General features: G+C 35.8%; 1 protein-coding gene across 4 annotated transcripts in view; it reads left to right on the forward strand.

Annotated features, from left to right (window-relative positions):
• The window catches only part of LOC101736446 (disheveled-associated activator of morphogenesis 1), a 94860-nt gene that overhangs the window by 17552 nt on the left and 52107 nt on the right, over nt 1–25201 (forward strand). For 3 of the 4 annotated variants that reach the window (XM_012692154.4, XM_062673572.1, XM_062673570.1), the window contains exon 3: nt 21654–21812. In XM_012692154.4, coding sequence (XP_012547608.3) covers nt 21654–21812 — 159 coding nt within the window. Of the gene's footprint in view, nt 1–21653; nt 21813–25201 lie in introns of those variants that run through there. The other variant, XM_062673571.1, reaches the window with a different exon arrangement.

The raw sequence follows: 25201 nt of genomic DNA on the forward strand, positions 1-25201 counted from the left end.
ATAAAAGACCTAAACTTTTCTATAAAATAAACCTAAAACAAACAAAAGGAATCCGTCCGTTTTTATCCAATTTCAAGCATTTTCATATTTATCTACCTTTTAAACCTTCTCTAGCAGGCTTAGGGACCTCGGTAACCGTACTCGTCGAACTCGACAAAGAGTTCGCCGTGCAACCTAACCCATGAATCAGCTCGCTGAGTTTCTCGCCGGATCTTCTCAGCGGGTCGCGATTCCGATCCGGTAGTAGATTCATTCGCGAAGCAGCTACTCTTGAGCTGTTAGGTCTCCTTCGGAGGCGCTCGGGTAGCTGTTAGCAAATCCCACCCCTCCTGGCTGAGCCTTTGCTCGCCCACGTGTCCTGGTGAAACTGGAAAGGCCTCCGGGCCACCAGTAATCTTTCAATCATAAAAAAAAAAAACCTTCTCTGGACTTCCACAAATAATTCAAGACCAAAATTAGCCAAATCAGTCCAGCCATTCTCGAGTTTTAGCGAGACTCGAGTTTTTGTTACCGTTTATCCGCCTACATGCGAGCGATGTATTTGTAATGTTAATTGCAATTGGGACGGCTTCGTCTGTCGCGTGCACGTCTCCCGGCGCCGGCGTAATCTAAGACTTAAAATAATAAATACCCTTGTACTAGAAATAGAATAACATTGCTTCTCGTTTCGTGTTTTACAATAACTATGTATGGAGTTTAAAAAAAACCGTTTAAATACCAAACCCAGCTAACTATTAATTTTTATCTTAGACCTTAGACGTTAGAACGAAATTATATTATATTATAATTATATTGTATTTACTGGTGGTAGGACCTCTTGTGAGTCCGAACGGGTAGGTTCCACCGCCCCGCCTGTTTCTGCCGTGAAGCAGTAATGCGTTTCGGTTTGAAGGACGGGGCAGCCGTTGTAACTATACTTGAGACCTTAGAACGTATATCTCAAGGTGGGTGGCGCATTTACGTGGCTCCAGATACCACTGAACACCACACTTAACCCGAACATCTGCAAGTCGAAGAAAATGTCATTCTAAGTTTCCTTTACATACAAAAAAACGTACCTATCAAGCTAATGAGTGCGTGTTTATATAGTGCTGTTTGTATGATGAATTTAAGCGTATGATCGATGATGTAGATCTAGAGATGCACATTTGTTCGGCTACCGTTCAATGTCATACGCGACCTTTGCGGTTTGTTCTAATCATGTGTGCTCCCGCAAAGGATAACTTTATTGACATTCCAGTGGTATACTTTACGCATAGTCCTATAGGTATAGTGTGTGTGTTGTAAAGTACTGATCGAGTCAGTTTAAAAAAGGCGCAAATTTGTTTTTTAACCTCTGTGGTATAAATACGCGCCGGCCCGGAAAATGTGGATTAGTTTATTCAAAAAATAATAATGTCACTAGTTAATGGATATAATTTTTTTTTTCTTAAGCCATTAAATCATCTTAAACGAAATAAATTGATTCCGGATTACGTGGTTAAATGATTACCGGAAACAAACTGACGCCATATCGTATCAAAACGTGATATAAACATAGATATGAAGTTGAATTTATTGTTTTGGAATAATAGAATGATAGCGTCGGGGTAAATGTAACAAAATCGTGTGACTTACTTGACAAGATAATACTTCCAAGTCTCGTTCTTTGACTTATTTTTTTATTGCTAAGATGGATGGTCTACCTGTTTTAAAGTGGTCGTCGGAATCCTCAGACATACCATCAACAATGTCAACGCCCTCCTTCAGACATGAGTCCTAAGTCTCAGTTTTTGCAGTATAACGGCGGTCCTAACCCTTTAAACTGAAGCGTATTTCTGCTTCACAACAGAAATAGGCAGAGTAGTGATACCTACCCGTGCGGACTCACAAGACGTTCTACCACCAGCAATTACGCAAATTATAATTTTGCAGGTTTGATTTTTATTACACGATGTTAGTCCTTCAGCGTGGAAATCAATCGTGAATAGTTGTGTATTACGTATTTCATTAGAAAAATTGGCACCCGCCTGCGGGATTCGAACACGTTGCATCGCTCGATACGAATTTTTTATTTTTTTTTTATTGCTTAAATGGGTAGACGAGCTCACAGCCCACCTGGTGTTAAGTGGTTACTGGAGCCCATAGACATCCACAACGTAAATGCGCCACCCACCTTGAGATATAAGTTCTAAGGTCTCAGTATAGTTACAACGGCTGCCCCACCCTTCAAACCGAAACGCATTACTGCTTCACGGCAGAAATAGGCAGGGCGGTGGTACCTATCCGCGCGGACTCACAAGAGGTCCTACCACCAGTAATTACGCAAATTATAATTTTGCGGGTTTCATTTTTATTACACGATGTTATTCCTTCACCGTGGAAGTCAATCGTGAACATTTGTTGAGTACGTATTTCATTAGAAAAATTGGTACTCGCCTGAGATTCGAACATCGGTGCATCGCTCAACACGAATGCACCGGACGTCTTATCCCGCAGGCCACGATGACTTCAAAACTGCAAGTTAGCGGTGTGATGTGCATGCAATGCGCACACGCACACGAACACGCACATACACGCAAACACACGCACACACACACACGAACACACACACATTTGTTATATATAATTAGTAATATTGTAGTAGATAACTTGTAATATTGTAGTATTTAACATGCTTTTATGGAAGAGCGGAGTCTCCTAGTAAAGGCTTGAACGCTTAAAAGGAGATTCCAATCATTGTATTAATTTAACTCGCTTTTGAAAATAAAGTATTTTGTATTTATTTTTTTTGCAATGCGCGGGTAGGTAGCGTGTCGATGCGATCGAGCGCGGAGTGACGTGCGGGCGCCATTCGCGTCTCAATGCGTGCATTCTATAGCGTTCCGGTGCGTCGTACATTGAGCAGTTTTCACTTGTTTCCTTGTAAACATGAATTAAAGAATTTCCACGATCGTTCACGGTCAATAAAAGCTGAAGTAACGTATAAAATTTTAATTGAGCACATTTTCACATGGATGCATTGTATTATTCTTCAAAAAGGGTTTTGTTCAATTTTTGAATTTATACTTCTTTAGGCGCGTTATGAAAAATTGATGAGAGTGAAATGTTACGATGCGCGCGCACCGTGACATAAAATTAACAGAATGAATATAGCCGCAGATGAACTTTCCGAACCGTATCGAGAATTACCGAATTTATAAGATGTCAAGAAAAGGGATGTCCAATATGCGTGTTTGAAGATGTTGTTTAATCGATTTTTTTTCAAATTGATTAAAATTTAAATAAAAAAAAAACGAAATAAATTTAATAAAAATAAAGTATAACTTCTTACGCGCGTACATAAGTACACGCACCTTTTTTTTATGTTGCTGCATAGATTTTTTTTAGATTTTTTTTTTCTATCTGGTCGAGAACTAGAAAAGAGGAAACGTTACTTTTTTTTTGGATTCGTGACAAAACGAAGTGATATCACGAAGTGTAATCGGTATTGTATTTTTTGAGGTTTCAGAATTCAGTTGCGTTTATGGTAGAAATGCGGTGTAAATAATCCACGTACTAATTCTTTTCTTTTGCGTAAATAGACCGACTTCATATCCTTCAGAGTGTTGAAGGTTTGCTGGCAGACCTGTATTGGATTACTATATCTCTGGTATATTGTATTTACTATGTGTGGATTTATGCCATGACGTTTGTCCTACCCTTCAAACGGCTTGATTGGTTTGCACACTAATTGGCATTTATAATTCATTCAATCATCATCAAAATCGTAAATCTTATTCATTGAAAATCAACAATATGGATTAGTTTATAATATAATAGATACAAAACTTTGTTAACTCATCAACATACTATTACAAAATTAATACAATAATTAATTTTGCTCACAATGCGCTCCGCTGAACATGAGGTAAACACGACCTCAATAAATTACGAAACATTTTAATTTCTATATCTGTTAGTTGCATTAAAATTGTAAAGTAGCATCAAGGTCTTTTCAATGCATCGATTGTAATATGATAATAATGTGTGTTCGGATTTTGTAACAATTCCGTTTGTAGATATGTACTTACTTAATTTGGACATTAACCTTCGAAAATTTACGAGTAATAATTGTTAAAGTTATATAATTTGTAATGTGTTAAGTATTTGGCAGGTTATAATGTAATACGTAGTTTGAACTATGATTTGGATTGAACGAACTGTAACGATATTATGGTCGAAAATATCGAAGCTTTCGGCCGGCCACTACACGTGAAGCGTTTAAGACGAAAGTTCGAGAACTGTTTCTCAGAGAGTTAGCAGAGTCATCTAATTGATAATATTTGTTTATATATGTTTTTATATGTATATATGTATAATATATATATATGTATATATTTATGTATGTCTATATTTATGTATATGTATTTATTTAAGTGCGAGTATTTGTATCTATAAATATTATGTATGTTATATATCCACATATGTTTAAGTAATCATCTTCACACTACACCTACCAAGCTTCATCTCTGCACTCCCCTAAGGTAGACTGTTAGAGAATGCCTATGGGCATTAAGTCCGCCTTTATACTTTCCAGTATAAGAAGTTATAAAAAAAATAAAAAATAAAAAAAAAAGCTTTCTGTTAAAATATGGATTACTAGTCACAGTTTTCTGAGAGCATAAGGTGTATTTTATTACAATTATGTGTGTGCTATTCTCATTATCTAGTTTTAAAGCACATATGTATATATGAGACTGGTGACTAATTATTATAAGGAATATAAACAAACAAACCAAATTAACTGCCACTTCAAAGCTCCAAGATACTGTTGATTTCTTTTGTGTGTAAAAAAATCTCACCGACTACCAAATGTGACAGCATTCGACACCTAAGAATTTTGGCAAAGAAAGTATTGTTTTGATTAAAATTACGAAAATAATACAATATACTCCACTAGATGGGGTCGGCACAGCTAATTTTACTTTTTCATTCTCCTCTATCTGCCGTCACCTCAACACTGATTCCTCTTTCTTTCATATTCAACACACTCCATCGATGTTTTCTCGGTCGACCTTTTCCCCCTCTACTTTGCAATACCATTTCCATACATGTCCTAGGTCACATGCATCTTTCAATTTTGCATTTGCATTTTTCAAATTTTGCATCAAGTTTTATTCTATGAAACTATTCGATGAAACATTTTAATCACTCAACATACTTTCAGTAAGTATGTTAGCTAGTTTTTTTCTGCTTAGATGGGCGAACGAGCTCACAGCCCACCTGGTGTTAAGTGGTTACTGGAGCCCATAGACATCTACAACGTAAATGCGTCACCCACCTTGAGATATAAGTTCTAAGATCTCAGTATAGCTACAACGCGGCAACGGCTGCCTTACCCTTCAGACCGAAACGCATTACTGCTTCACGGCAGAAATAGGCGGGGCGGTGGTATCTATCCGCGCGGACTCACAAGAGGTCCTACCACCAGTAATAGATAATAGATAATAGTAATAGTAATAGTGTGCGATATTGAAAGAAAAACAATCTTAAAATATGGCCACTGAACACTGTAACAACGCGTTTTGTTGTTTCATCAAAATCATTTCCGAATAGAGACAGGCGACGACAGTTTTACGCAACATTCCGTGATACAAGTCCGTATGAACATTAATTAGGGTCTTTTTTGTTGACTGTAATTAACACGCGAAGTAGGTACGTCGTTTTGAAACTAAATTGTTGCTTTTGAAATACACTGTGTGTGCTTTGTAATTTACGAATTGTTTAATAATTGAGTTGTATTGTGGATTCTTTTTAATATATAAACATTAATATAATTAATATAAATTATTTGTTTTTTTGTTCATATGCTATTTAGATTGGCTCGTTGTTATATTGAGTTGAATTTTTGCGCTTTTCTTTAGGTCCCTGCAGGGAAGGTTTCTGGTAGGTCTCCCTCAAGGGATTTATCATTAATGTACCGCGTATGAAATGAAATGGTATCCCGATTAAATTTTAAAATTTACGATACTAAGTTAACATTAGTTTTCAACTATTCTATAGGTGATTGACGTGATGGGTATTTTTTTTTGATGGCCCGTGTAGGCAAACGAGCACACGGCCTACCTGATGGTGAGTGGTTACCGTCGCCCATGGACTTCAGTAATGCCAGGGGCAGAGCCAAGCCGCTGCCTACATCATGGGTGTTGTTCATGGCATTGCCATTAAAGCGCATGTCATCTAAAAATCTTGTAAAACATTGTGTATTTTCTGAAACTGGTTTTTCCTTGCCCGTTCATATGTATTGCACATCTTCGATGAATATAATAGTTTTGTTGTATAGAACGGATAGTTTTATGTAACAATCCGCCAAGGTTTGTATATGCATCGACATCGTGCAGGTGGCATGCAGATTATTTTTTTGTTGCGGTTCATGATGTAACATCGTTTTAGGGAAAATCTGCGGTTTATCGAATATATCGAGGGGTGAAAGGCTATTTGGATTAAGCGAAATTTTTAGACAACTTTATACTGCAACAACTTTACAGGAGAGCCATTTAAAGTTACAAATTTGGAAAAAAATATCATAAGAAATATACTTCTTCAGCTATTTGAATAGGGTCAACATAATTGAAGTTCAATTAAAAACATCGAATTGTTGATACTAATACTAAATAAAACGGATCTTTAATTGCAAAGAAAAATGTTGCGTATTAAGCGAAATGTCGCTTAAACCAAACAGGCTTTCGCTCCTCGATATGTATTTTTTAACTTAAATAACTTGTGGAAGGACGCGGGAACCCACCACTAGCAATTTTTCCCAAGAAAACCTTTACAACTGGTGGGAGGACCTCTAGTGGGTCCGCGCGGGTAGGTACCACCACCCCGCCATTTTCCGCCGTGAAGCAGTAATGCGTTTCGGTTCGAAGGGTGGGGTAGCCGTTGTAACTATACTGAGATCTTAGAACTTATATCTCAAGGTGGGTGGCGCATTTACGTTGTAGATGTCTATGGACTCCAGTAACCACTTCACTCCAGGTGGGCTGTGAGCTCGTCCAACCATCTAAGCAATAAATAAAAAAAACTATGTATTCCGTAAAGGTCACGATCCTCAGCACTGAGGAACACGACGGAGGATAACTTAAATAACGCACGTGTTCACTTGACGTTTAACTGTGACGGCAGCCCGTAGACACTGCATTTAAAATTCCATTGATCACTTACCATTCCAATTTTTTTGGCCTATAAATGAATCTGTAAAATCGAATAAATAAATTACATGTTTGTAACTGTTGACACTGGTCTGAACCATTTATATGGACAGATTGGGTGACGCCATTAGCTAGATTTGCCGTTGGTTTTGCGGGACATGGACAGTCAAATCTTACGAAATATTTCGGGACACAGCTAAGGAACTGCCAATTATTCCATCACTTCTATCGGAAAGGTTCGACTTGATCGATTGGCTCTTAAAATATCACGGATGATAATTCAATTAAATATTCGATAGACAAGTATGATGACCCTTAGCTGTGGAGGTCAACAAACAATTGACACAGAGGTCGGGCTGTGTTTTTATAAAATTAGCTTGTGCGCTGTTAGGAAACAGTCGGTTATTTCAAATCGTTTTTCGGTTTTAATTGTACGCGTTTATTTATAAAAGGTCGGTGTAGTTTTTTTTTGTTAAATCTTCTTAGATTATTTGGAGTCGTGCACTTGAGTCGACTATTATCAAAGCCGGCAATGTGTCTTTTGGACAATTATTGGTAAATCAGAAAAACGAATTATTGACTTTGTATTCCATTGGCAGTCACAAAACTCTTCTGATCGACATCTTAGATAAATAACAGGTTAAGTATTAACCTTTATTTAATGCAGGTTTTGAACCGTATTCTTTGAAGGAGACGATTATATTCAAATCAATCTGTATTGACATATCAATAAATTTTTTTTGTCCAAATGCACAGATTGCCACCTTTGATAATAGACGACTCACTTGTTTTAAAAAAGGTCTAACACCATCACCACGAAAAATAATAGAATGAGTGAGCTTTTATTGTAAATTTTTGTTTGATTTTTATTTAAATGGGTTTATCGGTTAATTCTAGGCTTTCTTTCGTACATACGATGTGTTAAATTTTCACGTTTAATTGCTAAAAATTAGAGGCTAATTTTTGTGATAAAAATCTGGTAAATTATAAAAACAAAATAATTCTGTTTTTGTTTATCCGTAATCTCTGGGCTCGCAATCCAGTATCGCTACGTGCGCTAATACTGGTAATTAGGCATATGTAACTATCATCAAAAACAAGTAACCTTTATTCGATTTGTTGTGAAAGCGAAACGTATGAGCACGAGTGAAACCATAAAACTGCAAATCTCTATTCGCAAATCGAAAACTTGAACTATGACCCCGAAACAAATAGCTTTCGTATGACTATCGAGATTTACGTTTTTTTTTTTAGTGAAATCATTCATTGTTAATAGTAGTTTAGAAATGTGTTTTTAATTTCCGTTATAGACTAAGAAGGACACGAGCTCACGGCCCACTTAATGTTAAGCGGCTACCGGGCTTTTACAAGGTGAATATATTGAAACATGAGATTGAAGTTTAAAGTTTGGCTTCTAATTGGGACTTCAATGTTTCGTGGCAGAAATAGGTAGGACAGTGAGCATTTCCCGTGCGGGCTCACAATACGCCTTACAACTGGAGAGTTTGCAGATTTACAAATTTTAAATTTTTTTGAATTTGCATGTAACGTTCTTCTGAGATTGAGCATAGTCTGTCCTTGGCTTAAAAAACAGCTGTCTAGAATTAATTTGGAGAACATCTATATCCATCTTCACGGTACAAATAATTGGGTGTGATGTGTCAAACTAATAGCTTTGGATTCGTATTTTGTTATTGGCATACGCTTTTAAACTCCGCACATAAAGACTTGGGTTTTATAGCGTGTGTAATTGGTAGTTTTTTTTTTATAAAAATTGAACGCGACTGTGAAATTTTTGGGAAAGTTGGTCAATGCTTTAGGGTTCCTACGTCTGGCGTTTTTAATGTTGCTTTGCTGTTTAAAAATGTATAATACAGAAACGGTCTATCTATCGTTCTAGTATTGATATCAATAAATCACGAACTTCAATGAACAAAGGCAATTCCAGAGACAAGTCGCATCCAACCATTATCATTTACATTTAGTAAAATCCTAATTCTAACATGTGATAATGTCGTAAAAGTGATAGTGCGTTTAATTGTTTCTACCACGAAGCAACTGATCAGCATGTTTTTTTTTTTTAAAATAAACAGTTATTAATTTAGAGAGGACGTTAAATTTTATCGCGAAAACAAGAAACCGTGTCTTAATATAATGTTAAGAAAAACCTTTATCATTTATAACCTTTCAAACTCTTTAGTTTTAAAAAAAGATTTTCCTTAGACGGATTGATTAACCTATCGTCTGTCATTCAGTGAAGAAAGTAATTCAGTTTTTTTATTATTCTTTTTATTATTGCTTAGATGGGAGGACGAGCTCACAGACCACCTGGTGTTAAGTATTTACTGGAACCCATAGACATCTACGACGTAAATGCGCCACCCATCTTGAGATATAAGTTCTAAAGTCTCAAGTATAGCTATAACGGCTCCCCCACCCTTCAAACCGGAACGCATTACTGCTTCACGGCAGAAATAGGCAGGGTGGTGGTACCCACCCGTGCGGACTCACAAGAGGTCCTACCACCAGTAAAAAAGTCAGTTTTTCATAGTATAATAATACTGTTTAAAATATTATTTTTAAAAGAGATTAAGTTCTTTAATTGTTGTTTTCTTATTAAATTACAGAAAAGGCAATTAAGTCTTATATTGTTAATTAATTCTGGAGTATTCTATATCATAATGATATTGTATACTCCATACATATTAGAAGTACATTTTTTATTTAACGCGGAGCACAGGTGTTACACACTCATTTATGAATCCTACAGCCCTAAACAGTTCGTTTTTGCTGATCGAATCGAAGCACGATAAGTGTTTAAATATCGTTTTATAGCAAGTTTTACGACGGTATTTATCGAAGCTATAACACAAAAGAGAGTTGAAACCGTCTCGTCAATCGCCGCGTCGGTCTATCGTCCATTGGGATGATTCGGCCTCCTTACCCTTTTATAGTTCTGTCTCTGTATATGAATTGGACCCTAGAGTGGAAAATCTACGAAGAGGTTTCATTTTTTCACTCATTTCCCAAAATTTCATTTTACCCCATTTGGGGTAATTTACCCCGGTTCCCCGACCGCTGATATAAAGCAAGGATGAGCAAAAAGCGGCCCGCGGGCCAAACATTTCTAAAATTGAATTTATTTTATCGACTTTCTCCCATCAATTCGTTTTTCTGCTCTTTTCTTATTTGTTTTTATCTTACATTAAAATTTCTATATGAAATCTTTACTTTTTTTTTTGGTTTTATATATTTTTATTCTAGTATTTATTCAGTTTCGTAAAAAAATAATATGAGTGAAATGACGTGTGGCCTACCAAAAAAAATTAAATTTAAAATGGCCCATTGATTAAAAATATTGCTCACCCCTGATACTTTTTGTTGTTGCTTACACATACATCAAATCTGTACAATTTTGATTATTAATTGTTTTCAAATTAAAATTCAGTAGTCGTGGAGACTATTTTATTGTTTTTAAGTTATGTTTTAATTATTTTATTACTATTTAAAAGGTTTGTGTCAGTCGTTCGTTTTTGTTTGATATGAGTTTTTTTATTGAAAAATAAAACAGAAGCTATTGTTTTTCTTCACTTATGGATATTAGAATGTTAATGCAGCGTAATCAAAAACTTAATTAGGCCCTTAATGACTTTTTCAAGGTCAATATATGACAAAACAATATATGAGATAGATATATTTCAATATATTCACGTTTAATAAAGATTGATTGAAGTGATTGATTAGTCTGTAGGTTGATGTAGTTTTTTGGCAGATGAGATCACTATGTCATCCAGGTATTCAGGGGCTATCGAAGTCCATAGACATCTTGTCGTAGTGTTTGCTCGCGGCAATATAGTCTCAATTGTGTTGTAATAACGGCTTTTCTACTCTTGATGGAACGTGCGACTCCCCTGTGAAATAAGCAGAGTGGTAATGCTTGAAATAAGTAACTTCACATAACAGCTGCTGCTATTACGGAAGATTTAAGATTAACGGATTAGAATTTTATAATTTTATGTGATGAAAAAGATTTTGCTCTATTATATGTACATAAAATGATCGATTACATTCCATCGATAAAACATTCCGTAAATATGTATAAAATAGACGTTTACCTTATCACATCGATAAAATTTCATATCAAGAAAAATTAAGAGCAGCAAAATTATGAAGTCGTCGTGGCCTAAAGGATAAAACGTCCGGTGCATTCGTATCGAGCGATGCAACGGTGTTCGAATCCCGCAGGCGGGTACCAATTTTTCTAATGAAATACGTACTTCACAAATGTTCACGATTGACTTCCACGGTGAAGGAATAACATCGTGCAATAAAAGTCAAACCCGCAAAATTATAATTTTCGTAATTACTGGTGGTAGGACCTCCTGTGAGTCCGCACGGGTAGGTACCACCGCTCCGTCTATTTCTGCCGTGAAGCAGTAATGCGTTTCAGTTTGAAGGGTGGGACAGCCGTTGTGACTATACTGAGACCTTAGAACTATATCTCAAGGTGTGTGGCGCATTTACGTTGTAGATGTCTATGGGCTCCAGTAACCACTTAACACCAGGTGGGCTGTGAGCTCGTCCACACATCTAAGCAATAAAAAAAATAAAAGCATTAAAACAAAACTCTTTTTTTCCCTTCATTTTCTTCGTAAAAACAATAATTGCCACGACTTTGAGTTTTTATCTGTCGTTATTGTTAGACACGCTCACGAGTTGCCCCGAGTTTCTTAGTAACATTATTTAAATATTATATTAACAAACACGTTTCAAAATTTACATTCATTTAAATACTAAATGCTTAGTATTATTTTTCTAGGCGTTATCTTGACTCGTTTTTATTGTCTTAATAAGTAGATGAGCACGCGGCCCATCTGATGAAAAGTGGATTATGCCGTCCATAGACATCGGCAATGCTCTTTCGAAGGTTGTCTGAAGGGAGACATGAATTTGAAGGAAAGTTTTGTTTTTAGATGAATGAAATTCACAATTCGCTTCGCTCTGAATCCTGATGTTTAGATGACGTTGAATTATATATCATCAGATAGGACTTGCTCAATTTGCGTGCGACATCAAATTATCATTAAAAAAAATCAGTTGTCTGTAAAGTCGGTTTACTGACGATAGTTGAACGTGACAACGTCATAAGAAAATACTGATGGAATGGTTTCATTTTTCAATTATCGCAATTATCGTTGCTATAAACAATTGACACCACATTCACTGTAAATGTATTATTGTATAGCAGCTGTCCACGCGGATGCATCGCTCACTCAAGTAGGAGAGAGACAGATGTCGAACGCTGCCGAACGCGGAGGCCGATTGTGCCCCTTTGTCGCTCGTTGCGCGCTTTCGCTTGCACTTCAAGCCTTAAATGGAACGCCTCAGAGCGAGGTAACGCCGCATAAGGCATGTCTTTTCGTGCGTGCAGCCGGCTCCATCGAATTATAAGACGTTGTCACGTCAAAAATCTTAATTGCTATTTCTCGGAATACCTATTTGATTTACAAGTATAACATTGAGAAGAATTAGACTGTTTCGAGGTGTGTAGCATTTAATAGATGATATCGGTATCGGTAATGTAAAGAGCCGGCTCATTTCACATTATACAATTTATAAGATAAATGAGGTCGGCTCTCGTTAGAGTTGACGTAATCGTTCTCCGACTACTTGGATCCGGCTGTTACATACTTCCGATTGTAACACGTAACTTGTTGTATATTACATTAATTAGCGTTTGATTGGAGCGATTTGTATTGATGATAGATTGATTTCTTTATAGACGATTCGTTTTTTTTGTGCGAACGGATCGGGATTGTTTTTTTTTTACTTTCTAGAACGCTTTGGAAGAATATATCTTATGTACCTAGTCTTGCCATAAATACCGAGACAAAGAAAAAAAAAATTGCAAATAACATTTATTACTTTTACAGTGTGTTAGTTTAATACATAAATATAAAACAATATAAAGTATAAAAAGCTTATTCGAAGTGGTCTCCATTGGCTGCAATACAGTCCTTTAAACGTTGAGGCCAGTTATCAATAGAAGCACGCACTCTTTCCATGGGAAAATTTTTCACTGCCAATCGTACGGATTGTTTCAGGGACTTTAAATTATTATGGCATTTAGAGCAAGCCGTACTCTCTAAAACTGTCCATAAATCATAATCCAGCGGATTAAGATCGGGACTAGACGACGGCCAGTCTTCAGCTTTGATGAAGTCCGAAACATTCGTTTCCAACCAAGACTCCGTAGACCGAGCTTTATGCCGTTATAGATGTCTATGGATTACGTTATAGATGTCTATGGGCTCCTCCAGTAACCACTTAACAACAGGTGGGCTGTGAGCTCGTCCACACATCTAAGCAACAAAAAAAACATCGACCTTAACATTCACGTATCTATGGTCCTGATAACATCTTTCCACCGGGTGAACAGTGAGCTCATTGGCCCATCAACGCAATAAAACAAATACATTCTTAGCTTTATTCTTATATTATATTCTTATTCTTAGCATTTTTTCACTGGTGGTAGGACCTCTTGTGAGTCCGCACGGGTGGGTACCACCGCCCTGCCTATTTCTGCCGTGAAGCAGTAATGCGTTTCGGTTTGAAGGGTGGGGCAGCCGTTGTAACTATACTGAGACCTTAGAACTTATATATCTCAAGGTGGGTGGCGCGTTTACGTTGTGGATGTCTATGGGCTCCAGTAACCACTTAACACCAGGTGGGCTGTGAGCTCGTCCACCCATCTAAGCAATAAAAAAAAAAGTATGTACGTATTTTATAAGGAAAACGAGTACCTGCCTATACCGACATGGTTGCATCGTTAGAAGCGAGTACACCGTGCGCATAAAACATAAAATGGTTCACTTCTGCATCCGGTAGTCCCCTGTGCGTGCGACATGAGCATTGAGTACATAACCAATGAATTATTCAGTTACGCGTCTCCGTTCGGCTTTCAATGTTGACGACGTGTTGACCAATTTATTGCTTGTTTACCAAATGTTCTAGTATTTTCGATACGATCACGGATGTATAGATTTTTTTTTTACAATTTGCTTTTATTTTCAACATTTATTTTGTTTCATTTTTATTTTTTATTTATTTAATATATTTTGTACACACAGCTATTAGAAAAAACACGACAATAAGGATACAGAGTACAAGGGCACTGCCTTTTCATGTTGAAATCTCTTCCAGTAGGCCCGCAAAAGGAAAGAAGAATTAGGAACACAAACCTAGTGCATACAGTAAACATTACATATAATAATATATACATATTGCAAGATACAAAACAATATATATACCTACAAATACACACACACACACACACACGCGCATATAGTATATATTACACATACATATAATTTTCGTTTATTAAATTTGTAAAAAGTAAAATAATCTGAATTTAAATAAAAACATACCTTTTCATTTTGATTTTTAAGCTTGGGCGCACATTACAATGATGCATCCGAGGCAATCGGCAAGTTCCTTGATCTCTCGCTAACATGAGCGTTGAAAGAAAACGAAAGATTGTTCAAATTCGCGTCATTGAGTGGTGCCAGTACGAAATGTGTGTACCGATGTTTTCGAGAACGCATTGAAAATGTGCGGAACATACACACGGACAGCCAGTAATTTAAATTAAATTATTATACGTAAATATCTATCTATATATTAATACGTGAAGCAAAAACTTTGTATCACTTTTTACGAAAATTGCGCGGACGGAGGAGTATGAAATTTCCTTACGCCATAAACCTAAGAGATAGATAGATGAAATTTCCCACACTTATAGAGAATGTAGAGAAGGATTGCAGAATACTAATATTTTTTTTAATTATACATAATAAATACATTAAATCAATAAAAAATATTACACACATTACCATGTATTTGATATACACACGCACGCATATATACTCTTTTGTTTATTGTTAAAGTCTGTCGTCAAATTCAGAATTGATTGATATTGTTTGTCTTCAATATTATTTATTAGTGTAGCTTGGCGTAGTTTGTTATTATAGAGGGCTATGATAGTCTTTTTTACAATAGAGCCTAATAATGTTTATAATTTAAATTAATTATAGTCGAATTTCGACTACCGCGCCACCACTAGTATTAGTAAATCGACAAAACTTAAACTATCTAGTATTATTTGTACTTAAGCGATGAAAACGTCGACTTATAATAATATAGTAATAATATAATATATAATATAATTAATTAAGTAATAATATAATATATAAATAATATATTATAATAATATACTAATATAGTTTATGAAGTAAATTTTCTACAGAAAAAATGTACGTACTATATTATTTTCGGTAGTATGGTATTCATGTGTTGAAAGTCGCAGCTTTAAGGAAAAAGTATAAGATGTCTATCAAAAGTTCTCGCTAAGGATCAACGCAAAGGAATGTGGTTAGACATTTATTTTCTTATCTTATTTCTCCTGTACAGAATGGCAATAAGCATGGATCTAAGTTTTTTGGTTTCACTAATAACATTCCAGAGATTTACAAATCTATACTCTATACTTATACTTAATATTATAAAGAGGAAAGATTTGTTTATTTGTTTGTATTGAATAGGCTCCGAAACTACTGAACCGATTTGAAAAATTCTTTCGCTGTTTGGAAGCTACACTATTCCCGAGTGACATAGGCTATATATAATCTTTTTTGAAAAAATTAGGGATCCTGGTGCAAAAGGTGTGAAAAAGTTACCTAAAATATTCATTGCGTCGCGTACCCTGCGAAAACTATTGATGATAGAAAAAAATAATGTACTACGACTTCGTAGAGCACATTATTATTTACAAAAAGTGTCGCGACAGCATACTCCTATGTCTAACTATTATAGTTATGCTGCAAGAAGTGTTCTTTTATTTTAAAAAATAAAACAACGTCAAATATCGTTAAAGTTTTTGTTAAAGTCCCGAGCGGAGCCGGAGCGGGCCGCTAGTGATTAATACAAAAATTCTCAAATGATCGTTTTCACTTTCACCCTGACATCCTGTTCGTTTCCTACGTGACTGTCCTACCGAAGACGTCCTCCTGACACACATAACGTTCACGGTCACACACACAAACCCGAAACATACATTGCATTGTTACACTTCTCAATAGTAAATTTTCACTTGTACTCGTAATGCTACAGTATTGTTTGACCTCGATGCTTAAAGCTCGATAATACGAGGACTAGAAAACCGACTACAATGAAACTACAAACTGACATCGTGTAGTAAAAATCAAACTCGCAAAATTATAATTTGCGTAATTACTGGTGGTAGGACCTCTTGTGAGTCCGCGCGGGTAGGTACCACCATCCAGCGTATTTCAGCCGTGAAGCAGTAATGCGTTTCGGTTTGAAGGGCGGAGCAGCCGTTGTAGCTATACTTGAGACCTTAAAACTTATATCTCAAGATGGGTGGTAGGACCTCTTCTGAGTCCGCACGGGTAGGTACCACCGCCCAACCTATTTCAGCCGTGAAGCAGTAATGCGTTTCGGTTTGAAGGGTTTGAAGTGAAAAATATAAACGGAGTAATCACAATTTATTTCCAAATTATAGGTCTTCCGTATTAACGTAGTTTATCTGAGAAGTTTATATGTTTCGTGAACGGTCGAGTTGAATGCCCTAAGTAAAGTTCACAGCGACAATGGTGCATGCACTGTCGCAATTATATCGCGTTCGCTTGCAATGTCTTTGAGATGTGGTGAGTTTTTTTTCGCCCAATTTGTAAGAGGCTGCTTTGTTGATCATCGCAATCTTGGTTACATGACAATTATGCGGTAGTGGAAGTCGATCCTTATTGGTGTTAGGGCGTATTTATATGGGTATTAGTAAAAACGCAGTCATGAACTTTAGTTTGAAGGGTGGAACAGTCTTTCTACTGTAATGTAATTGAGAAATCTCATATCATAATGTTGGTGATGGTGATGACAGCATTTGCATGCTGCTTGTGGCCTTCGGCAACCACGTAATACCGGGTAGGTATTGACCACGGAAATCCACATCTACTCTAAAAAAAACGAAGGCTGGCTTGGCGCTAGTGATCAATAACAGGATAATATTAACAAGTTCTCAAGACATTGCTTTAATGATCACCACTTACCATGTGGTAGGTCTTGAAGGAAAGACGAAGTACAACCGACAAAAAAAGTATTTTCGGTTTTCGCTCTGCATTTCCTTTTAAACTATATATTAAAGTCGGTCTACTTACGGCCTTAACTTGCGTTGAAACTTTAATTAATTTTATAAATATTTCATATTCTGAAAACGGAAGCTATTTATTTAGTCTGTCCTGTTTCTTAGTGTAAATATTTGAGATATTGTTTATCATCAGAATTAAATGAATTACTACCTGTTCATAGATTTAAGAAAACTATCAAGGAACGTTTGTGCAACAAGGCATATTATAAAGTTAAGGATTATTTACTAGATGGCACTACGTAGGAATGAGGCGTTCGCTCCTGGCCTTTTCATTATTATTATTATTTTTTATTGTATTTTTTGACTTGTTTTTTCTTTATTGTAAATATTTTTACTTATTTAAAAAAAAAAGTACATATTTCAGAAAAAAACTTAAAAAAAAGCCCGCTGAGTTTGTTTCGCCGGTTCTTCTCAGGACTGTGGCTTTTTTTGGAACTGGTGGTAGAGTTAACATTGTTATTTATATTTTGACATTCAACAAGTATGTTACACTGACATCTAAGTTGAAATAAATGATTTTGAATTTGAATTTCAATTTAAAAGCTATAATTAAATACAGCAAGTCAGTTAAAACGGGAGCTTGTGCCGTTAAAATAACAACATTTAAGCGATACAGTTACAATAACCTCTAATCTGCTTGGAGTGCGTGAGCGATCTTGTCACGTGGGACGCACTAACGCATTTCAATCTTGACATCTTAATTGAAGAACACATGTTTTGCGGCAATGGATGCGCTAAATTAATACGCGCTTAATGTTACGTACAAAAATGAGTTTGGTTTTTGGTGAAATTTTATAACCGTTTTTTTTATTGCTTAGATGGGTGGACGAGCTCACAGTCCACCTGACGTGAAGTGGTTACTGGAGCCCATAGACGTCTAGAACGTAAATGCGCCCCCCACCTTGAGATATAAGTTCTAAGGTCTCAGTATAGTTACAACGGCTGCCCCACCCTTCAAACCGAAACGCATTACTGCTTCACAGTAGAAATGGGGGGGGTGGTGTTACCTACTCGTGCGAAGTCACAAGAGGTCCTACCACCAACAAATCGTGCTCAAGGTTAACTAATACTAATGACGTTGTCGACTTGAGTTCGAAGTCTCGATGGCATTGAGATTAATTGCTTCGTGACAAGAAAAAGCATCAACCTGAGTGACATTCCTATCACTATTAACAAACAGATTCACGAATCTGAACGTATCGGAAAAACTGAAAACAATTACCACATGGTCAAATTTTTTAATTTACGCTCATCTATATATTAATACGTGAATGAAAAACTTTGTATCACTTTTTACGAAAATTGCGCGGACGGAGAAGTATAAAATTCCCCACACTTAAAGAGAATATAGAGTGCAGTATGTTAAATTTTTTTTAAATTATGCCTAAAAATACATTAAATCAATAAAAAAACATTACACCTACTACCATGTATTTCACGCACACACGCATGCATACTATTTATTTATTTATTTATTGTCAAACTTTTGTTCTTGACGTCTGTGGTCAAATTGAGAATAGATTAAATATTGTTTGTCTTATTAATTTTTTTTTATAGTATGTAGTCTTGGCGAAATTTGTGAAGAAGTATAATAGTCTTTGTAAACAGAATCATAATAGTGTAATAATTTTAATTAATTATAGTCGAATTTCGACTACCGGGCGACCACTAGTTTAATATAAATGCTTTTAATTTGGCATCAGTTGGCGTCTGCTAGTTTGGTATCAAAATCACGAAAGTCATTTGAACGAATGTATGTGTGTAATCACGAATCATAATTTACATGAACACGTTTGTCCGACAAGCGTACAAGTCAATTACCTCTCAAAACTATCGCAGATGTCAAGTTGAACGTGTTGTTAATTGCATTAAGCCATTAAAAGGTTAATATTCTAATGTAAGTCGTGTGTTACTCAATAGTTTGGGTTTGTTTCGTTTAAACGGGTGTGTTTTCAACAAACGGGTGTGTTGATTTCTTACTTATATTTCTTTTTTTTTTTTTTTTGTTTACGTGAACGTTACCTTTATGGTAACGAGAACAAACCTTTTTCAATTTGAAAATTTTGTGAATTTCTATCTGCTGTTGCTTGAGTACGATGACATGACTTTCTTCAGATGAGGTTTGATAGCTTTAGTTGGCAGACTACCTCTCTGGTATTGCCTTCGAAAAAAAGAAAAATACATTCAGTTCTATACACTCAGACTTTATTTAAACATTTTACCTATTTTTATATCAACTCTGCTCACACAAAAGATCCCTTGGGTGGGAAATATCGGACAGTTCTTCGTTCACGTTCTTCAAATACTCAATTACAAACTACTAACTACGCTAATTGTTAATTAAGTACTTATCATCAAGTATACTGTTTGTAATTTTATTCAGTATTATACATATAAAAATACAACTCTGTAAATTGGACCTAAATAATTTCATTACATTTAAAAAAAAAGATAAATGTCGAAGAAATTACATCAAAATTAAAATTATTTTTTATCAAATTCCTAATTCGTTCTTAATCCGTGGAAAATACGACAACTCTGTAAATGAGCGATTTAATGTAATCTTTTCATTCTAATACATTTTAAAGCAGCAATCTCAGGCAATTGTGTTGATCCGAAAAAATCTCACGTTACTTAATTTAGTTTACATAAAAGAAGAAATACGAAAAGTTTTTCGTTTAAAAAAAAAAAAAAAATCTAAGCGAAATTGCGGGCCGTACTAAAATATGTGAATTATATCGAAAACGCGGTCATTCACGTCAAGGACGCCGCATACGTTACATAAGTTTGCTCATCCACACACGCAATGTTCACGTAACGGAACCCATCTATCTCGGGTTTGTGTTCCGAGAGTGAAATTAATTCGAAAGAAATGAGTGAAATCGGTCGTGAGATGCACACGAATGAAGTAAAGTGTATAATTAGGTATTATTGTTTTCATTCGTTATGTATTAAGCGGTTGGTTCACCCTCAAGACGCTACAATGTCGTTCATATTTTAACTCTGATTTTAAGAGATTAGGTCTATAGAGGAGTAGCTGTCATGCCCCACCTTATTTTTATTACGTAAATTGTATGTATGGCGTCTATAACCGAACAGGCAAGACACCCAACGGGTATCGTGTGAAGCGACTTTGACTTGATTCTAATTCTAGTAGTATTTTTAAGATGATATATATGTACCTTAAAACGCTTTCTTAAACAACTCCTGTAGTGAAGGAATAATATAAAATATGCATAAAGCGTGCTGTGAGTTTGGAACGCGGAGGTACTACTATCATCCTAACCATTTCGTCATGCCTTCTGGCTTGAAGAGAAGGATTGCCGTTATAATATGTAATTGATAAATCGACCTTACCTCTCTAGGTCTAAACATAACTTGTATAGGATAACTACTTAACATCAGCGGATGTGAATTTGTGTTCCCATTGTGTTTTGTTCGTCGGATTGTCTTTTGGCTTAAGCTGCTTTCAGGCTACTCTATAATATAATAATAGCATATAGTATATAGCTCTTAGCACAACAATAACGCACCATACATTGTTATGGACACGTTCACACTGTACTGTACTACATATATATTATTGGCTAAGTATACGCTGCTATACTACATGGCACTATAGTATAGCGTAGTCTGAAATCAGCTTTACAATAAAAATCAAATTTACAGTTATTTTTATTTTAAACCGTTTCTTTGTTTACATTAAAAATATTCATGTTACGGAACTATCAATTGAACTATTACGAGGAATGTAGCATGGAAATGTCAGGTGTTTTCATAACTCTATAATATCTCGCAACATGAGTTGTTTGCGCGCTTCATGGCTACTATATTGATTGAAGCATTGCGTTCAATTTGCGTATTGAATTTCGTTTAGATATCTTTAAAGCTATTTCATAATAAGTAATTTTAGTTAGGTACAAGAATTTTATAGAATACATCCAAACAACAGTGAGACATTCATCAATTAGATCATCAGGGTTCTCTGTTTTTGAATCAATAAACAATCAGTATAACAATAAACAGTATTGTGTCTGTGTCAATAACTTCAATTGTTGACCAACAAGTTAATTCAAAAGCTTACTACAAAAAACATGTATTGTGAATGTGTAAACTGCAAAGATAAAGAGAGAAAAGTCGAACAATTTTGGAACGAAGTTCCTTATGGGACGATGCGGAGGGTTTTTTTTCCCACCCTAACCGGGAAAAAACGTCCATAACGTAACATATTTTTTTCATAGTATTGTTTTCTTTCCCAGGGTCTGCCGTCGTGGTCCCGCGGTGTGGAGGCGGTGGAGGCGGCCCGGACGCGTCTGGTGCGTTGGGCATGTGGCGACCCACCTACCGAGCCTGACCCGCCAAGGAAGAAGATGCCGCATGCGCTAAGACGGAGGTGGCCGCTCTGTCCTTGTTTACAGGTAATTTGATTCTCTGATGTACAAAACTAATGGATTCTTACACTACTATGTTTGAGATTTTTAACACAAAGTACCCTATTCATAATATAAGTAACTAGCCGTACTCGCCCGCTTCGCTGGGCATTTAAAATTAACATTATTATTTATTGTCATTATCATTAGGGAGTCCAACACTTATACCAATATTAGCCTATCCATTAAGTACATGTATTTTTTACAGGGATACCAAGTTTTAATTCAATCTGATGCATGGTTCAGTAGTTATAATGGAACATCCGTAAAAACCACTGTAGATTTATATATTAGTATAGATTAAATATAAACTTCTAAAATAATATGGGATGATAAGTGTGAATCTCGATAATTAATAAAACGGAATCTAGGCAGCACACGACTGAACCGTCGATATGAAGCTTGGATGAAATTTTAAGTTCAACAGTCTCTTTTGGATAATGTTATGACGAGTGTTGAAGAAGGCCCAGAGACAATAGTCCAATGCGCTGCTCGGACCAGATACCCTCCACTCTCAACACGTTAATATCCCCATAGCTGATGATAAGCAGTGGTGGCACAGGATAATCAAGAAGAAAGTTATTAAAGGAGGCCATGATCCTCAGCATTGAGGACTATCGAGGCCAAGATGAGATGACGTGTGTTGTCCTTCTAAATAAATCGGCCAGTAGCGGAAATTTGTTGATTCGGGAGATGAGATTACTCAGCTACGTTAAGAAAACCAAGTTAAGCGTCACAGGTTCTGCTATTGTGGACACACATACATACATCACAAATTTGTCAGATGAGTTGATCATGCCAATATAAATATAGATTTGAAACTGTTAGATGCTTGACTGAGCATTTTAAGAACGAGTTTTGTAATGATTTACTCAAAAACACCTCGATATCAATAAAATTGTAAATAAATTGTGATAAACAAGACGGATCAAAGAACTAACAATAGGCGGACTTAAAATTATTAATCTCAAAGAAACATCAAGAACAACCACGAACTAGTTCATATGAATTGTTCCAGAACATAATATCAAATGTATCGTGCAAGTAACACTAGCCCCTTGTATCGGATCACGAGCTGCGTATCAGGTTCATGTGACACTTTCACAGTGTTCCCGTGAATATATAAATATTGCAGGTATTCGATTTGGGAAACGGCTGTCTGAACAAGGATGTATTTGACAAAGGCCTCATAAGATATTTCGGGTTTTTGATGTGAAACATCTATAGCCGCACGTAAAACCGATTTCTGGCGTGGCGACGCATGTCTTGGCGACGCGTCGCCATGCGCAATCGACTGTGCGATTCTCTCCCACTCGATCCGGCGTTAAGCCATATCTCGCTACACTGAGCTCGGATACCTATAGTGTATACTCCGTAGTGTATACAGTGTTGTTTACTACAGTACACATAACCTGTGTTTTACTTGAAAACAAATTATTTTTTCGTAATATTTTATTTCATCATTATGACATATTTAGTTCCTATCACAATCTGTTCTTTTCTGCATATTACTTTTACAAAAGAATGTCGATGTTTCACATCTGCCAGGCGTCCCGTGACGGCTTACATTTTTTTAACTTTATTAGCGATGTCCGCGTATACTGCAGAGCTATTAAAACTACCTTAATAGTCTTTTGTTACTTTCAGTTTCGGATGCGTTTCAGGTTACATGGTGACGGCAATAAAAAAAGCGAGTTTAAACTGTGATAATTTTAATTATCTATACGAGTGACGAAAATTAAGCTAAATATGTACTATTCCGTAGCGTTATTAGTAAACTAGTGAAATCCTATAACACTGCAGTATGGTAATCGTTAATTGTGTTAAAAAATTATTCTCTAAATTAATTTCTTGAAGGAACTCGTTAGCCATTTTTCGTACCATAATTGTATTTTATTATAAGTTATTGCTATTCTGATTTATAAAGCTATTGCGAAGGTTCATTAAAAGCCGTCCAGTTTTTTTTCTTTTCTGAAAGAGTAACATAGTTATATCTATCCTCACAAACTTCGCATTTATAAAAGTATTAGTGGCATGTTTACTTAAATCACGTATTTTCACTGGCCATATACTTCAGTCGCGCACATTGTATACGACTTTTCGTGAATTTGTTGATTGAAATTTTATTAATAATCTAAGCAAACTTGTTAAATAAAATATCTAACATTTTGAATACCACCATAGAATACGGTTCATTAATAACGGTAAATATTACAATAGGTATGTGGCAATTGTTGCCTGCAATCGAAATGTTACACGAGAAAGGTCAGATTGTACCTAATTTAGAATTTTTATTTTAACTTGAAATCGATCTGAATGTAGATTATAACGATTGTGCTCACTCCAAGGATCTATTATTGCTACATATCTATGAATAGGATTTAAAATAATATTATGATGCTTATATCAGTCAACTAGCAGCTCGTCGTTGAGAGATTAAATTTCGGAATAAACTTTACAATAAAATCCTTCAAGTCGCTTGCTTTTGGTTATTAAATTGTTAGCTCCTGTTTTATAAATACATCTATAATGTGTTTTTCGTTGTTAAGCAGGCGTTTTAGCAATTTCGCGATAGACACCTCAATGCGTCTTTGTGTTTTGGGATATAGTTTTAAACTTTTCAATGTGGATTAATTTCTTAGGCAATTTAAATTCAATAAATATGCCAAGAACATATCCGCACCCCTATACTATCTTATTACCATATTACACTGCCTATACTGGGATGCATATTTGTATAGTGTTCGTAGCCCAAGAAAAAATATTCTTTAGTAAAGTTGGGGGAAATGCTATCGAATATCACGTCGGGGTCACCGGTTTGGGGGAAACGAAAAAAGGGAAGATCTATCAGGCGAGTGAAAAAGTTAGATAGACCGACACGGTTCGTAGGTTATTGTTCTGAATTTGCTATGCAAACTTTTCTGGAAAATATTCAGGCATTTGCCAAATATATTTTGTTCTTGACAAACATCGCTACAGTAAATACATTACCAAATACACCCAGTATTTGGTAAGGTGCAGGATTATTCGGAATTTACTGATATTCTAAAGTAAATTACTTTTTAAAATATAGATAATTTTGTCCAACACTACACTACGTTGTCATATTTCCACTACTTGTTCGGTTTTCTAAGGAAGAAATCCACTAAAAAGGCCTAAAGAACGCCTGAAGCACCTCTTAAAGCATCTCAAATGATAATTATTATCGAGGCACTGTCAAAACACGTACTTAAAACAATTAACTCGTTATTACAATTAGAGCGAGACGAACGAACGTCGATGAGTAGACGGGAAGTGATTACTAACGAGACGGGAGATGTCTTCGTATTGATTGTGAGTTATTGTGGAGTGCACGACAAATACATTAAATACTGTCA

Source organism: Bombyx mori, chromosome 18 (genome assembly GCF_030269925.1).
Source record: "Bombyx mori chromosome 18, ASM3026992v2".
NCBI classification, from domain to species: Eukaryota; Metazoa; Arthropoda; class Insecta; order Lepidoptera; family Bombycidae; genus Bombyx; species Bombyx mori.